General features: G+C 48.8%; 1 protein-coding gene across 1 annotated transcript; it reads left to right on the plus strand.

Moving 5' to 3' along the window:
* Positions 1-7,917: 7,917 nt before the first annotated feature.
* On the plus strand, positions 7,918-9,228 carry LOC123090421 (transcription factor bHLH18-like). Its single transcript, XM_044511735.1, has 3 exons — positions 7,918-7,950; positions 8,075-8,476; positions 8,776-9,228. The coding sequence occupies exons 1-3, from the start codon at positions 7,918-7,920 to the stop codon at positions 9,226-9,228; spliced, it is 888 nt and encodes a 295-aa protein (XP_044367670.1).
* Positions 9,229-18,755: the final 9,527 nt, after the last annotated feature.

The following is an 18,755-nucleotide window of genomic DNA, read 5'->3' on the forward strand; positions in this document are numbered from 1 at the left end:
CAACTAATCTTAACATCGAGTAAGCAAAATAGAATTTGTAGTACAAGACAGTATCACTCACTTAAAGTTGTAAGGAAATAGTATTTCTGGTCTGGTATTTAGTTCCTTCAAAAACATTAGCAAATTTTCCTCTCTGTGTTTTTCGTGGTTATTTAACATGGTTTCAGTAATGGTATTTGGGTCAATGAACCCAATGCCATGGACTCCATCTCTTTTTGATTCAAAAATCTTCATTCTGCACAATACCACACAAAAGAATATAGTAAGGATAATTACAGGCAATGAACGAGCTAAGAAAGAGACTTAAATTACTGAAAGAAATTATGTACAGACAATAGCAACTGACGATAGATTTGTCGAGTGTGTCTTGATTGAATAACTGGAAAAAAATTGGAAACTCAATCCACGCATCCTTTCCATTGAAGTAATGCTCTGACTTGACTTTCACCATGAGGCTCTCTCACGTGGCCTTTATTTCTCTCAAGTACCAATCATGCAATCTGCACATTTGCCTTGATAGAAGCAGGACCTCATCAGGCCTGGCCAGGGTTCCCGGGGACATATTTCCATGAAAAATCTGTAGCCATGGGGAGTTCCTCGGTGCCTACGAGTTGCTAAAAAGTGAGACCAAATTCTTTAGCAAGAGAGCTGGTTACCGCCTTATCGATACTCACCTTGAGCGGGGGGGGGGGGGGGTCGATTGCACTGCCCGTTCTCCGAGCTGGGGAACAATTTTCCTGCTTTTATTACTACTTGTAAGGCGGGGGGAGGGGGGTCGACTACATATTTTTTTGTTGATGATATGACTTGCTAATAGAGCATTCATAGTCTAATCGTCTTTTCTCCACAGCTGATTACCCACAAGTATAGGGGATTGTTTGTATCCTTCTTCGATAAATAAGAGTGTCGAACTCAAGGAGGAGTTAAAGGTAGAACAAATATTCCCTCAAGTTCTATTGACCACCAATACAACTCTACGCACATTTGACATTTGCTTTACCAAAAATAAGTATGAAACTATTTTGCAAGTATAAAACTACGAGTACTTTGCGAGAATAAAACTACGAATAAATTACAAGATAATAAAAGTGGGTAGCTTTTGTCAACAAGAAAGTCATTTGTCCTTAAGCAATCGATAACAAGTACTGGTAATCATTCTTGTAATTTTGTATGAAGGAGAGGCATGAGCTAACATACTTTCTCTACTTGGATCATATGCACTTATGCTTGGACCCCTAGCAAGCATCTGCAACTACTAAAGATTATTAGAGTCGTGAAAGCCAACCATAGCATTAAGTATCAAGTCCTCTTTACTCCCATACACCATAACCCATTTATCCGCGTTCAGGCTCCTGTCACCTCCGCAACACCAATAATAAGCAAACCATGAACATATTGCAACACTCTACAGTGGGGGCTCCTCCGTTTGGGCGACCCGGAGGGCATAGTAGGACAGTACCATAAATAAAATATACAATCATACGAACTAAGATCACGGTTAACCCATAGGACAAAACGGATCTACTCAAACATCATAGGATAGCCAAATATCATTGGGAAATAATATATGGAGTTGAGCACCATGTTTAAGTAGAGATTACAGCGGGGAGAAAGGGTGTTACACCGCTGCATAGAGGGGGAGAGTATTTGTGTTAACGATAGCAAGATTGTTGATGTACATCGCCATCACGATCCTAGCCCTGACGACATTCCGTCGCCACCGGGAGAGAGGGGGAGAGAGCCCCCCTCCTTCTTTTTATTCCTTGGCCTCCCCCTAGATGGGAGGAGAGTTCTCCCTCTGGTCCATGGCCTGCATGGCGGCGGAGGGGCGGGAGCTCCTCCGAGATTGGATCTCCCTCTCTGTTCTCCTTTGTTTTGCATTCCCTAGATCTGGCCCTTCACCGTTTCTTAAACTCCGATTGCGCTGGAATTTTTACATGATTTGTTTCCATAAATTATCTTTCTTGCACCCGAAGAAGGCCCCAATCGACTTACAAGGAGGGCATAAGACACCGGGGCACGCCAGGGGTGCCCGGCGCGCCCTGGTGGGTTGTGGTCACTGTGGGCCCCCGTTTGCGGTGATTCCAACTCCCAAAAATCACATATATTCCAAATAATTCTCCATAAATTTGTATCGCATTTGGACTTCGCTTGATATTGATTTTGTGTGAAATTAAAAACATGCAACAAACAAGAACTGACACTGAGCACTGGATCAATAGGTTAGTCCAAATAAATCATATAAAATGTTGCCAAAAGTGTATAAAAGTTGTATAATATTGGCATGAAACAATCAAAAGTTATAGATACGACGGAGATATATCAACAGCCGGTTTAGCAAGATCCACAAAGTGTTGTACGACTTTCTCAGGTATTTCCTCCTTTGGCGGCGGGGGCGGTTTCAGTGCAAAATGAGCCTTCACTTCTGAAGCCACTTGGGTTGTGGTTTCCTCCTCAGTCATCTCATAAGCCAACTTCTTTTTGGCATGAGGCTGGGGTTTCCTCTTTGGTGCTCCATTTCGTTTGGGAGTCCGCTGACGCTGCATAGATCGATATTGCGGACTCGCGATGGGCTCTGTCTCGGGATGGGGTGGAGTTGGCTGACACGGCGGAGATCGATATGGGGCGGACTTGCGCTGCGCTCTGTCTCGAGGTGGGGTGCAGTCGGCTGACACGACGGACTTGGAGGAGTCAGTGGCCTTGGCGCCGAGTTTGGAAAGACGATGCATTCGTTTCTCCATACAATGAGACCAGTATGACTTCTCCCAGTGTCTGCTCCCCTTGAACTCCAGGAAAGTCAAGCCTAGTGAGTCATATCCCGACATAACTTCATCCACCCCGACACGAGCATAGCCAGCTGGAATCGGATTGCCATGGATGGTTGCTTCAGGTTCATTTGGTAAAGCAAAGCCGACCGCCACCTTCATGGATATGTTCTTATTAGCAAAATCCAGCAGCCGAACAACATCGAGCCGGAAATAAAGCAAAAAGAAAACCCGATGCCGCATGCCTCGCGACAGTAACTCCACCAGATAGCTACTAACCCTATGTCAGAGTACGACATAAAAACAAAAAATACACAGCTCCTAGGCTACGCCTTTAAGAAGGAATCGCCGCACATGCGCCTTTGATGGCGAGTCCAACACAAGTTTGAACTCTAGATTCTCATCCCCGAAGGCAAGCTTCAGGACATGACGCAGGCGCGCATCAACATAGCCTGATCAGAGATTTTGTGTTTCCACCGGAGTGCATAAAGTCATCATTGAAGCCGAATGTACCATCATCCCTTATCCGGCTGTCGATGCCTCGATAACCAGATAATTCTAGAGAAGACACGGGAAGTCAGACATCACATGTCGCCTGTCTCCCGACACTATCACGCCACCTTCGATCCAATAGCAACAGGCTAGACATGAGACCTTCACCAAAGCCACCATGCAGCACGTGCTGGTAGCAGGTATGACTTGACGCCCCTGCATGAGTCATCATTCATAGCATCCGCCGGAGGCTTCACCTGCCGGTGACAAGCACTGCCTAACGACTCCGAAGGAGATGCATGTGTCACCGACCGAGCCGCATCGAACCCAATCTGTTGATGGAGCGGACGTCTCATACCACCACCAGCCTCAGAAAAGGTCCTCACCACCTCGAGATGCAGACTCCAAGTCTCCCACACGACCCCAGAGTTTGCCGCCGCGGAAGAAGACGGGCCACCGCCCCGATTTTGGGCGCTACAACAAGCACCTACCGCTGCGCCAGCCGCTGTCATCGCCCATACAACTACAACCGATGCCATGACCGTCAGATCCGGGAAACAGGTCTCGAACCCCTCACGCACCGCCCCCATGGACACTCGCGCTCGACCTGTCGTCGTGCCGACGAGTAGGCCACCACCAGATGCGCCGCCCCGGTCTCTGCTGCCATTTTCAAGCCATTGCAGATCTCAATCGGGACAACACATGAGCACCATGCACGCGTACTGATCCGATATCTGTTGGGTACGCGAGCGCCGTTGTAGCTAGCGCCAGCTGCACCCGCGGCCCCGTTGCCAAGCTGCAACCACGCGTCCTTTCGCAACCCAGCTCGCGGCGCCCAGATCGGGCCCACCGCCCAACCGAGCCGCTATGCTCAACTGTCACCGGCGAGCACCTTGCACCGGGCCGCAGGAGCGCCATCGCGCTGGAGACCAAGGCCGTCGGCTGCCACCTACCGACGAGCGAGCTCCCCAACTCGTTGCATCCACCACCGCGTGGAGAGACCCCGCCGCCACCTAGAACAAACAACAAATATTGTGCGGCGCCCCCTTCTATAGTTTACACCTCCGGTCATATTCACGTAGCGCTTAGGCGAAGCCCTGCGCAGATCACTTCACCATCACCGTCACCACATCGTCGTGCTGACGGAACTCCCCCTCGACACTTTGCTGGATCAAGAGTTCGAGGGACGTCATCTAGCTGAACGTGTGCAGAACTCGGAGGTGTCGTACGTTCGGTGCTTAATCGGTCGGAACGAGAAGAAGTTCGACGACATCAACCGCGTTGTTAAACGCTTCTGCTTACGGACTACGAGGATACGTGGACACACACTCCCCCTCTTGTTGCTATGCATCTCATAAAAAGATCTTGCGTGAGCGTAGGAAATTTTTTGAAATTGTATGCTACGTTCCCCAACAGTGGTAGAGCTTCGCCCGCGGTAGTCGCCGGCAACAACGAGGGGAGCACGGGGTGTAGGTTCCCAGGGTGCTGCCGGAGGATGGGGCCGCCGCTCATGTTTCCCCTGGGGATGGAGTGACGTGGAGCCGATCCGCTTTTTTTGTGCCTGAGATCACCTTCCTTGAGGTCTCCCTATGTCAACCTAAAACCATTCTTGAAATAGGGGCATACAACCTCATTGATAGAGATGGCAGTGTGACCACCACAAACCAACTGCATAACCGATGCGCATAAGCAGGGGTAAATCCCATGTCAAGTAGGATATCTCAGAGAAAGGACCAGCGAACATTAGTCATAGGCTTTTTCAAAGTCAACTTAAGAATAACCACCAATTGCTCCCAGCCATGGATATTATGAACTAGTTCGTGTAATGAGAGAATTTGCCAAGGATAAATTGGCCTTTAATAAAGGCAAATTGGGTCTGGTAAATAAGCCTGTGGGAGTCGGAGAGAACCTAACAACAAAAGCTTCGGAGGAAAATTTGATGAGAGCAACGAGTCTCAATAACTTGATACAGTCAACACCCTTGACCTTAGGAATGAGTGTCAGAATCGCATAGTTGAGGCATCTAATCTAACGTCAACGATATCAAGACCAAAACCTTCCATAATTTTATAAATCAAAAGCTTAAAAGTTCACTAGAACTTCTTAAAGAAAGAAATAGAGAAGAGCTATTTGCTTTAGCTGTACATTTCTCAAACAAAATATTCATATGCGATCTGAATGTAATGCAATGTGCCAACAAGATGGATCTGCCAAAGGTAGGTGTTCAGTTAGTAGCACAAGTTGGCACACACATACTCCTCAAAGTTTAAGAACTTTTTCTAATTAAGCTGAAAATGTACTTAATCACATCATTTGCATGTGGTTGCATTTTGGGTAACTAACTCAAGTGGTCCAGTGGAGTAATTTGTTGATGCTGGCAATCCACTGGTGTACTAGACATGTTAATTAAGAAGGACATGCAATGTTAATTAAGAAGGACATGCAAAATGATGGAGTAGTACATTGTATAGTGTTTTGGGTTGTATTTTGGCTAACTAACCCAAGTGGCCCATTAGAGTAATTTGTTGGCGTTGACAATCCACTGGTGTACTAGACAAGTTGAGAAGGCCATGGAAAATGATGAAGTAGTACAGGATGCTGAGTTTTAGGTTCTATTGTTGATCAAGTTGGCTGTGTTAATTAGTGCATAAATATAGTCAAGCTAGTTAGTGATTACTGAGTAGGACATGTGGTTTTGAGAGATAAGCAATTTAGAATTAAAAGAAGCAATACGATCTAGACAAAATTTTGCATCACAATCTTATTAAACCCGTTAAGATGCGCTAGAATGGTGGCCAACCAGCTACGCCATGTGGCGCATGCTGGTTGGTCACGCTGAGATTTTTTTTTAATGGTAGGGAGACTTTTTTGGGAGAAAAGTTTTTCTAGGCTTTTTCTTTATCCTTTTAAAATGATTGTGATGTTCATGTGACGCGAGAATTTTTTTTTTGACATAATGGTGAGATGCGCATAGCTTTCTCTCAAGCGGCCCGCAATGGCGGGCCAGAACCACTAGTATGCAGCAAAGGTTGCTCCTGGCGACAATGCTGCTCAGCCGAAAGGTGCCACGAAATATTCCAAGTTGCGTGTGCACCTATACAATAATGCGGTAACATGATCAAGTAGTTTAACGCCTTAACATCGTTGATGGGTCAAAGCAAATTTACAAATATAAGTCAACTATCCTCTTCTTGTGCCCTCCTGGATTTGTACTTTCCAGCCAGTTGGTTCTGAACAATTTTCTTTCATATGCACTTCTATTTCAAGCCACTCTCCTAGGGTGTATTTTTTTCCGAGAAGGAGGTTGAATCTCCCGGCCTATACACATCCTAGTGCATACAACTATTATTATTAATTATTAAGCAGAGTATAGAACAAAGGTAACCACGGCTGAACTTACAAGATATGAAATTAACAAATACGACTAAGTCAAATTCTTCCGCGTTAACGCCTTTAAGAAGGGATAAGCGTCATTGCATCATTATTATCAAGATCAGCCAATGAAGACCGGCACATCGGCAAATAGATAACATCTTCAACAAGGTAATGATGCAAATCGTCGTTGTTGTGCCTTACAGTAGAAGTTAGGATAAGAGTTTTCATCACAGACATGAAGTGGTGTTGCAATCAGCATCTTGATGAAGAATCATTTGATAGTCGCCAAATGGTATCGCATTGTTGTTGAACCTTACTGTATGCAATAACCCTCCAACACCAAATACCCAGAAATTGTGCCGTCAATTGAGCCTATTGTACAGTCACTCCAACATCCTTTACGAAGTCTCATAGTCACTCCAACAACTTGCAACCATCGTACGTCGAAGTGAAAGAAACTTCATCAAGCAACCATGCACGCATACTAGCTTTCTACATATACGAAAACCCATGATCTGGCACAAGCGATGGCGGAGCTTGTGCATCATTCCTTTTCTGGAGGCTGTGTTATTGGAGCATCTATCCTGTTACTAGGGGTTGCCGTCAATGATTGTTGTTGATGTCATTTGCATTCGCTGCAGCTGTTTTGTTAGTGGTTTTTTCTCCTTCTTTTCTTTAATATAAATTTGTAGCATGTATTCTCGATGTCTGGAGTAGCTCTCGAGACTGTGTTGGCAGAGAGGCCAGATGTAATTGGTATCTTTCTCAATATTAATATTTCTTCTTTATCGAAAAAATATATCGAGGTTGTCACTGCGATAGAACTTAGTTAATCCTCAAGACATGTATTGTTGAGGTATCTCTCTCCGAACTACCAGTTTCAGATCACAACTCTCTCTAGTGGATTGAATTGAAAAGGCATGAGATCTTTTGAGATCCGAGCGTTGATGTCAACTCAAAAGTAAGCCAAGCACTCGAGAGAAAAAGGCGTGCAGAATGGAAAACAGGAACATGCGGGTCACTGCCGAATCAAATGTGCAACAGAATGGCATCTTCTGACCAGCAACAGCCGGAAGTTCACACCAATATATAAGCAGGACAGGAAGGAAGCCAAGAAAGAAGAGAACACAAGAAGCCCAAGGGAGAGAGGTTTCAGGTACATATATATGACTTGGCCAGAAATCTACTTTCTCCACATATATAAGCTTGGACAGAAATTCATCACCGATATATGTACAAGTGATCAAAGGTCAAAGCTCTTGTTGTGTAGGCACTGATATATATGATGGAGCAACCAAAGCAGTGGCTCACAGAGACGGTAAGCACATCAATCTGCTCCTACTAATTACGTGTACATATAAACTAAAGTTGTACTAAACCAACGATAAGTAATATTGATGGCAGGGAGTAACTTTTATTGCAATGGCCAATGTCAGGAACAGTATGAGGAGGAGCTAGCTTACATGTACCAGGAAGAGGAGGAGCCGCTACGTGACCGTCAAGGCCAGTACTGCACGTCGTTCTATCCATCTCGCAGCTCCAATTTCCCGAGCTTTGGGGGCGAGAGCCCGAACGAGCTGGGGCAGCCATCTCCAGCTCCGTCGCCATCAGTCAACTTCCTCTCCTTTGGCGCTGGCCAGGCTAACACCCTCGACTTCTCCGCCTCCGAAGGAGCCTACGATGGACTCCAATTCCAGGGTACGAAGCAGCAGCTGCAGGCGCCCGAGAGGCAGGGAAGGGCGACGGCAAGCGCGCAAGAGCACGTCATCGCCGAGCGCAAGCGGCGGGAGAAGCTACAACTGCAGTTCGTGTCCCTGGCCACCATCGTCCCAGGCGTTAAGAAGGTACTTCCTCTGTTTCTTTTTAGTTCGCATGTAAGATTTTTCTGAAGTCAAATTTTATAGAGTTTGCTTGTGTTTACAGGAAAAATATCAACATCCACGATGCCAAATCTTTTTAGCTCGCATATAAGCATCATTAATTAATTTTTGTATTTTATAACTTTAATATTAGATTTGCGTATTTTTTAATATAAATTTGATCTAAAAACTTATACGCAGAGTAAAAAGAAACGGTGGGCGTATGTGACAAGATAACTTGGCAATGCCATCTGTGTGATCTGAATCTGATTAACCATTTTTAGGCAGACAGGATCTCTCTCCTTGGGAGCACCATCGACTACGTGAAGCAGCTGGAGGAGAAGGTGAAGACCATGGGAGAGCAAGGCCAGCAGAGGTCGCCAGAGTGCACCGTGTTCGAGAGCAAGTGCAGCATATCCGCCGCGGACAAGGACGACTCAGCAGGCCCCAGCAGGAGCAGCTCCGAGTCAGACGACGCCGAGTACTCGAACCCGGTGGACGTTGAGGCCAGCATCCGCGGGAACACGGTGCTCCTGAAAATCTGCTGCAAGGAGAGGAGGGGGGTGCTAGTGATGGTGCTCTCCGAGCTCGAGAACCAGGGCCTCTCCATCATAACCACCAACGTCCTACCGTTCACGGACTCCTCGCTCAACATCACCATCACCGCAAAGGCAAGCCCTCTCTGCCCTCCACTGCTCAGAAGATTACTTCCAAGAGGAAGAAGAATGCTCTCTTAGTATACTTCTAAACTTGTAAATAATGCATGCATGATCAGAAGGTTGACATGTGTTCAGTTTTGTACAGATCGATGATGGGTTTTCGTCTGCAGTTGAGCTGGTGAACAACCTGAAAATGGCTTTCAGAAGCTTCAAATGGAAGTATAGGTAGAATTAACGGAAGCGATCTGTATAAGTGATTAGGTCTTTCCCCCTTTACTTCTGAGTTTGATCATTGTATCCATTTCTGTGAGTGTTGTGTGAAGTTTGTAACCATCTCAGTTTACCTTTCCTGAGCAACTGGCTGAAGTGCTACTTTTTTCATTATAGAGAAGTTTAACATTTTTGTGACTAATCAGATTTCCTCTGATTCCTTCTTCCAATGTATTCTGTCGACAATAATATTCTACATACAAAAACCGTGTATAAATCACTGCAGAGAAAAGATTATATGCTGAGTGCGTGTGGCTTTGCTGAGTGCATTCCTTCGGGCACTCACCAAATGACCGCCTAAACTGAGTGCATATGATGGAGTAGTACATTGTACAGAGTTTTGGTTGTATTTTGGCTAACTAACCCAACTGGCCCATTAGAGTAGTACATTGTACAGAGTTTTCGTTGTATTTTGGCTAACTAACCCAACTGGCCCATTAGAGTAATTTGTTCGCGTTGACAATCAACCGGTGTACTAGCTAGACAAGTTGAGAAGGCCATAGAAAATGATTGTTTAGTACAGGATGCAGAGTTTTAGGTTGTATTGTTGATCAAGTTGGCTGTGTTAATTAGTGCATAAATATAGTCAAGCTATTTAGTGATTAACTGATTACTGAGTACGCCATGTGGTTTTGAGAGATAAGCAATTTGGAATTAAAAGAAAGCAACACAATCTAGACACATATTTCCATCGCAATCTTATATGCAGCAAAGGTTGATCCTGGCAACAATGTTGGTCAGCCCAAAGATGCCACAAAATATTCCAAGTTGCGCATGCACCTATACAATAATGTGACAACATGATCTAGTAGTTTAACGCCTTAACAGCGTTGATGGGATCAAAGTAAATTAACAAATATAAGTCAGCTATCCTCTTCAACCGGTTCGTATGGCGGCCGCATAACAGGATAGGAGTCTAGGGAGCTTATCCTTCATATTGCCATACCGGTTGTGATTGTCAGCATACTTGTCTTTTTTCTTTTGTTTCGCTCCGCTTGCAAGCTATAATACTTTTATGACTTTGTGCTACTTCGTGGATTTTTTAATAAGATGGGTGCATGCATCATTATGATGCAGAGGCCGGGGGTACGCCTCCATTTCCAAAAAAAGGTCAGCTATCCTCTTCTTGTGCCCTCCTCAGGTTTGTACTTTCCAGCCAGTTGATTTTGAACAATTTTCTTTCATATGCACTTCTATTTGAAGCCACTCTCCTGGGTCGTATTTTTTTCTGAAAAGGAGGCTGAAGCCCCGGGCCTATACACATCCTGATGCACACAACTATTCCTATTAATTATTAAGCAGAGTATAGAATAAGGGAAAAGCTTACCGTCATCCGGCGGATCGTAGTGGACGCGTCCGCAACCTCCGCTGCATGACATGCGTCCAAATGAAGGCTTGCAAGTAGTCCTTTATCGAACACGCTTTTGAAACAGAGGCTATGTTTCAGAAACAAATGTGGTGTTGTAAGTAGTGGCCGCGTCCGCCACCTCCGCTGCATGACACGCATCCAAATAAAGGCTTGCATGTCATCCTTTATCGAACACACTTTCGAAACAAAGGCTATGTTTCAGAAACAAATGTGGTATTGTAATTGTTTATCACGGGTTTAGTTTTGCAAAAAAGCGAAGCCCAAAAATATTTCTACGACATGACATATATTACAAATGTTTTCTGCAACACAACTTCCGTTACAAATATTTTTACAATAGTATCTGTGTTGCAAATATTTCCGCAGCATGACCTATGATCTTTGTTGCAGAAAATATTTCTATAAAAAACACTGTTGTAAATAAAATTCTATTGATGTTTCCGCAGCATGATCTTTGTTACAGAAAATATTATATAACAAACTTTGTTGCAAAAAAATCTACAGACATTTTTGCAACATGTTCTTTGTTGCAGAAAATTCTACAACATAATCTATACTGAAAAAGTTAAAATGCCAGTCAGACATTTGATGACATTGGTGTGAGGGGGATCTTTTTTGTTTGTGCAACAGGCCTCTTGTTGCCAAGGGAACGAGCGCACAACGCTAAGTTTGTTGCAACGGGGCAAGAGCAAAGGTTTTTTTTTCTATAACAGAAATCTTGTTTCTGAAACACAGGCCTTGTTTCAGAAAAAAAAACGTTCGACAGGAGCGCAACACAAGCTTTGTTGCAAAGGTTGATGCACGCTCACTGAAAGAAGATCAGACGGTTGGCTAGCTCAAGATCTTACGGCTACTAAAGTGGCAGATATTTTCTAAATATCACCCGGCAGACGCGTAGCTGGCCCCATAGAATAAAGGTAACCACGGCCGAACTATTACAAGATATGAAATTAACACATACGACTAAGTCAAATTCTTCCGCATTAATGCCTTTAAGAAGGGATTGGCCAATGAATACCAGCGCATCGGCAAATAGACAACATCTTCAACAAGGTAATGACACAAATCGTCGTTATTGCGCCTTACTAGTAGAAGTTAGGACAAGAGTTTTCATCACAGACAATAAGTGGTGTTGCAATCAACATCTTGATGAAGAATAGTTTGATAGTCGCATAGTTTAGTACTCCATGCGAGGCAAAAAGGCAATAGCAGATTGGTGGCAAGTCTGGCCACCTTAGAATGTAGCGTCATTATTGCATGGATCTCTCAAACAGCTGACAAAATGGTTCATCATTACTGTATGCAATCACCCTCCAACACTTGTTCTTGTCCGCGGCGTCGTATCAAAAGAACAAGTTTCAAACGAGTGAGGGTGCCATTTGTTGATGTGCTTGCTTTGTAGCGTGGACACCGTACCCATACGCCGGAAAAGGCGTTGGCTGGGGGACTAGGGGCGATGGCAACGATGGCGCCGGGGTCTTCGACGCCAGCCCGCGCTGGCGCCCCCGGTGATCGTCGGAGCGTGGGTAGGAGATTCTGGGCTCTTGCGGACGATGACAGCAGAGATGACGAGGACGACGGCAAGCGATCCGGCGGCTCGACGGCCTACTCGCCCACTCCCTCAGATGCAATCTGTGAGGCTTTTACTCCCGGCTACGATGAGGATGAGGTGGCCGAGATCGTGGAGACGGTCGTCCCTCCGGACGACCCGGCGAGGAACGGATTGCGGCCCGGATACTCCCGGCTACGATGAGGATGAGGTGGCCGAGATCGTGGAGACGGTCGTCCCTCCGGGCGACCCGGCGAGGAACGGATTGCGGCCCGGAGAGAAGATGGAGCTGCTCCGGCGTGTCGTCCATCGGAGGACGGCGGCGAACGCATCTCGGACATGGAAGGGTCCAATTCCCAAGCTAAGTCTACCCAAACTTACGGTTTTCGATTTGGTTGCGCCGGAGGCATGGACGGTTGTGGTAAGACGGAAGAAGGGTTGCCGTGCGGCGGCCGGCCGGCAACAGGCGGCGCCGGCGGCATCGATCGGGATCGCGGCGGCGAGGGCCCTGCGTTTGAATTCCCTGATTGGCGCGTGTGGGCCACCAGTGGTTACTGGGCCTTCTTCGGCTGGGTATGTGGCCAAGTGCGAAGGGGCTGCAGTTGGGCCGGGTCCAGTAATTCTGGAAAAGGATGGGCTCGAGGCTACATCGATCGTCGACGTGAGAGACGCATGCAGTAATCGATCGGTTTCCTCCTCCTCCTGCTCGCGTCATAGGGTTCTGGTTAGGCGTTCTCCACATCGGCGGGCGGATCCTGGCGGTCGTGCTCGTCGTATCCCCCCGCTAGTGCCCATGGCGGGACGTGGTGTGGCCGGGAAGAGGCTGGCCGAGCCTCCTGGGGCGGGCCGCGCTGCGGCCGCGTCGGGTGGTGGCCGTGGTGCGGTGCCCTCGTCTGTGGCGCCGCCGGCTGCTGCCTTCGGCTGGGGTACCTTGCTCCCTGGAGCTGGCAGGGGTGCGGCGCCCCCGGTGGCGCCGGCGGTCAGTCAGGGAGGTGCGTTGCCGGGTGCGGCCGTGGGGCGTGGTGCCACGGCGCCTGCCGGCGCTCGAGTGCCGGTGATTGCGACCTCTGGTTTGGCGCCTGGTCGTGGTGGGCAGGCCGGTGGTGCTACTGGTAGGGGCGGCACGGGGCCTAAGCCGCCAACGATGGGGGCGCCGGGGTCTGTGGGACATCTGCCTAGGCCAGCACCGCCACCTCACTTCGCCACCAAACCTGCGGCTGGTGCTAATACCGCACCTCGGGGTCAGTGGGGAGATGATGGTTTCGATGCCTATGGGGTAGGTGTGCACCGTGGCTCGTCGTCGACGGGCGGTGGCCGAGGTTACGCTTGGCAGAGCGACGGTTTGGCAGAGTGACCGTTCCTGGGTCCCCAGGGTGGCTTTGTTGAGGGTGCTTCTGGCCCGGATTCTAGACAGCGAGGTGGCTTCCACGAACATCGTGGTGGTCGGGGCGGGCGAGGGGCCCGGTACCGTCCACGTCCGCCGCCACCGCCGGTTGTTGTCGAGCAGACGACAGATAGCGGGGCTGCCGACGAGCCTGTGTTGACCGGTCACGCTATGGAGGTGGTGACGGCTCTTGCTTCTGCTCCGGTTCCTGAGAACGAGGTTATGACTGATGTGTCCGTGGAGATGATGGACAGGGCTGAGTCTGATAGAGCGTCCAAGTGGGCGCGCAGGAAGGAAAAGATGCTTTGTTATTGTTGCGAAGACAAGGGCCACTTCATTGCGGAGTGTGTGGCGCGGTTATGTGATACCTGCGGTAAACTGGCACACGAATCTGGGGATTGTCCGTTACTGCGCGATCAGGCACCGTCACTCATGATGTATGGAGTTACTGTGTCGAGCTAACTTTTTTCGAGTCTCCGACTGAGCGGGAGGTTCCTGACGAGTCCCCGAGTCTGACCACGGGGATTGTCAAGGTTACCAGAGGGGAGGTGTCTGAGACACAGATCGTGCAGAGGCTTCGAGAGCTGGCCCCTGGGGATTTCCAGTGGGACCTTGTCAGTCTTGATGATAAGATGTTCAGGGTTGAGTTCCCTTCCGTGGAGGATCTGCAGAGGTTGTTGAGTTTTGGGATGTGTAAGGTGCCGGGTACTGATGGCATCCTTGAGTTTCAGGAATAGAAGCTTGTTGAGCCTCAGGGCAAACCGCTTACGCAGCCGTGGTTGTGATTTTCCGGGGCACCTTCCACGCCGCTGCAGGATGCTCGGGTTGTGGCCAGCATGGGCATTCTTGTGGGGAAGCCTGAGCGTGTGGACATGGCTTTCACCAGAATGGCATCTTCTGACCAGCAACGGCCGGAAGTTCACACCAATATATAAGTAGGACAGGAAGGAAGCCAAGAAAGAAGAGAACACAAGAAACCCAAGGGAGAAAGGTTTCAGATACATATATATGTCTTGGCCCGAAATTCTACTTTCTCCATATATATAAGCTTGGCCAGAAATTCTACTTTCTCCACATATATAAGCTTGGCCAGAAATTCATCACCGATCTGCATGCGCTTGTACAAGTGATCAAAGGTCAAAGCTCTTGTTGTGTAGCCACTGATCACTACCAGAAAAACTGGGGTTGCCGACGGCACCCGTCGGCATCTATGGACCTATGCCGACGGCCAAGGAAAGGCCGTAGGCGTAGAAAAGCCGTCGGCATACATTCATCTGTGCCGACGGGGCCGTCGGCATAGACCAGGCCGTCGGGACCGGCCGAGGTACGCCTACGGGGCCCGTCGGCATAGGACAGGCCGTCGGCATAGCCAGGGCCCACCTGCCCGGTTAGCGCTGACCATTTGACAGCGTTGATCCAATGCTGACGGGCGGTAACGGCGGCCATCGGCATATCTGTGGCAGAGGTATGCCTACGGCAAAGCCGTCGGCATAGGCCCCTCTGCCACATCAGCGATTCGTGTGCCACGCCACGTCATCGATCCGTGGGGTAACCTCCGTGTGTGCACAGATATGCCGACGGCCTTGCCGTCGGCATACGTTTATTTTAATGAATTTTTTATTTGTTACTTTGGTTATCTGTGGCAGAGGTATGCCTACGGCACAGCCATCGGCATAGGCCCCTTCGCCACGTCATTGATCCGTGTGCCACGCCACGTCATCGATCCGTGGGACAACCTATGTGTGTGCACAGATATGCCGACGGCCATGCCGTTGGCATACGTGTATTTTACTTTGTTTTTTTTATTTTTACTCTGTTTTGTTATTTTTACTTTATTTTAGTTTTTGTTTTTGTATAAGATAATTATGCCTTATCTAAAAAAACATACTCGATGGTATATCGATTGCCCCACATTACGAACGTCACTATCGCCGTGTCACGGAGGGGGGAAACGGTCGACACGGAAGGAATTCTGGTTGGTGGGGGGATTCGGGGTGTAGCTATGTCACCGAAACATCGCACGGGTTCCGATGCATATGTGAAAGTGTTCATGCATGCGTAGACGTCCGTCTTGGGGCTCCGGGGTGTGCCCCCCCCTCACGGACGGCGCTGCCGCCGGTACTTGGAGGGGGGAAACGAACGCGTGGGGTCTACACGGAGGGAATCTTATTGTGGGTCTGGCCCGGATGTTGCTCTAGAGTGTTCCTATGGGCTGACCTAACACAACCGGGTGGGGAGGTCCACTGGTCAAAGCCCGTCCGTGCAAAGTCAAAGGGCTAGATCGCGTGGTCAAACGCTACAGGGTTAGGCGGGACGGGGGCACTGGGGGGTAGCAATGCCACCGGAGCGTCGCACCGGGCCCTCATACATGCGGGGTGGTGTGGTGGCATGTCCGAAGAGGCGGCACGCGTGTCCGGGGTGTGCCCCCCTCACGGACGGCGGCGCCGCCGGCACCTGGAGGGGGGAAACGGACGCGTCGGGTCTACACGGAGGGGATCTTGCTGTGGGTCTGGCCCGGATGTTGCTCCAGAGTGTTCCTATGGGCTGACCTAACACAACCGGGTGGGGAGGTCCACTGGTCAAAGCCCGTCCGTGCAAAGTCAAAGGGCTAGATCGCGTGGTCAAACGCTACAGGGTTAGGCGGGACGGGGGCACTGGGGGGTAGCAATGCCACCGGAGCGTCGCACCAGGCCCTCATACATGCGGGGTGGTGTGGTGGCATGTCCGAAGAGGCGGCACGCGTGTCCGGGGTGTGCCCCCCCTCACGGACGGCGCCGCCGCCGGCACCTGGAGGGGGGAAACGGACGCGTCGGGTCTACACGGAGGGATTTGCTGTGGGTCTGGCCCGGATGTTGCTCCAGAGTGTTCCTATGGGCTGACCTAACACAACCGGGTGGGGAGGTCCACTGGTCAAAGCCCGTCCGTGCAAAGTCAAAGGGCTAGATCGCGTGGTCAAACGCTACAGGGTTAGGCGGGAGGGGGGCACTGGGGGTAGCAATGCCACCGGAGCATCGCACCGGGCCCTCATACATGCGGGGTGGTGTGGTGGCATGTCCGAAGAGGCGGCACGCGTGTCCGGGGTATGCCCCCCTCATGGACGGCGCCGCTGCCGGCACCTAGAGGTGGGAAATGGACGCGTCAGGTCTACACGAAGGGGATCTTGCTGTGGGTCTGGCCCGGATGTTGCTCCAGAGTGTTCCTATGGGTTGACCTAACACAACCGGGTGGGGAGGTCCACTGGTCAAAGCCCGTCCGTGCAAAGTCAAAGGGCTAGATCCCGTGGTCAAACGCTACAGGGTTAGGCGGGACGGGGGCACTGGGGGGGTAGCAATGCCACCGGGGTGGTGTGGTGGCATGCGGCACCCTATCATGAGGGCCCTCTGGTGGCATTGCTAACGAGGTATTGTTGGGGGGCCCTGTGCAAAATCGGTGGCAGTACGACCCTGAGAGGCAGAACAAGCATCTCCGATGGAAATGTGGGAACAAAGCTATGATTGAAGCTTCCATAGCTGAGGAAGTTATCCTAGAGGAGGTGTCAGACCTCAGGACATCATACTATCCAGACCACGTTCCCCATCTTCATAACAAGGTGCCTCGATACAATATAGAAGAGCCCAAGTATCAACCCAGGCTCGATCTATTCAACGCGCAAGGTGGGAGGGCTGGGGCCTCGAAATCTTATAACATGCCACGACAAGAGTGGGAGGACCTCATGTTCTATATCTTGCACAACATCAAGGAAGTTGAGGAAGTGTGGATGAGGTAATACCACTACACCATTCCTTTATGTCTTCCACATCATCATGTTTCATGTTCACTTAGTCCCGGTCTAACACCGCTTATCTTTTTTTAGTGATTTCGTTCAAGAGGAATGGACGGGAGTGAATCCTCCTACTGAGGCGGAGGCACTTACTCTTCTCCGTCATGGAAACCCTGGACGTAAAAATTTTGTTGCTTGGTTCGTGGAGAAAGTAAATTTCCACACTCCCCTATTAAATACCTACTTCAACATTTATTAGTTAACCGAACTAATGCACGCAACAATGTCCATTATACTTGTAGGGAAAAGATCCGAACATATCTATGGATGATGAATTGAGATGGGTTTCCATGGGTTTTGACCCTGCCGTCATGACATGTACAAAGTATGATGTGAATGGGTATCGCTTCCATACAGAGGAGCACCAAAACAGCCGCCCCGATCCGGAAACTATAAATACTGGAGTGTACACCCCCGGTCAAAATTCAGTAGACTACTACGGAAGGGTACAAAATATATACGAGGTTAAATTCCGCCAGGGGTGTGAGACCCTAAGTCTGCCTGTGTTCAAATGCCGATGGTTCAATCCGTGGGAGGGGGTAAAACATACACCTTCCATTGGTTTGGTCGAAGTTAAACCATCAACCGTCTATGCCAGAGCCGATCTCTTCATTGCGGCTACCCAAGCTGCACAAGTATATTATCTGCCTTACCCATGCCAGAAAGTGTATCTAAAGGGTTGGGAAGTTGTGTTCAAGGTGTCGCCACATGGTAAGCTACCAGACCCGAATGAAGACGATTACTACAATATTAACCCCATGACATACGAGGGAGTGTTCTATCAAGAGCAACCTGATGATGATGATGATGATGTGGTTAGAAACGATGACGCTAGACCATTGGGTGATGATGATGTGGACCCAAACGTCGACGAGCACGGAATGATGGTGAGACCATTGTCAATGAAAATGACATACTTATGCTAGAAAAGTTAAACGAAGACGCTGACGACGAGGAAGAGCCTCCACCTCCGTCGGACAACGAAGATGATATCATTGATAGTGATGATGAGACGGACTGAGAAAGAGGTTACAACAGTGATGATTCATATGGGTTCTAGCAGATGTACGTTTCAAGTCTTTTTTTCTATAGTTTAGGAATATGCCTTTTTATGCATTTTTATTAATGTGTTTATTATCATGCCTTTTTCTTCATTTCATTAATTTACTAATTGCTTTTTCTCTTTTCAATGCAGGTTTGTGGAACATGGGCA

Source organism: Triticum aestivum, chromosome 4B, assembly GCF_018294505.1.
Source record: "Triticum aestivum cultivar Chinese Spring chromosome 4B, IWGSC CS RefSeq v2.1, whole genome shotgun sequence".
Taxonomy (NCBI): Eukaryota; Viridiplantae; Streptophyta; class Magnoliopsida; order Poales; family Poaceae; genus Triticum; species Triticum aestivum.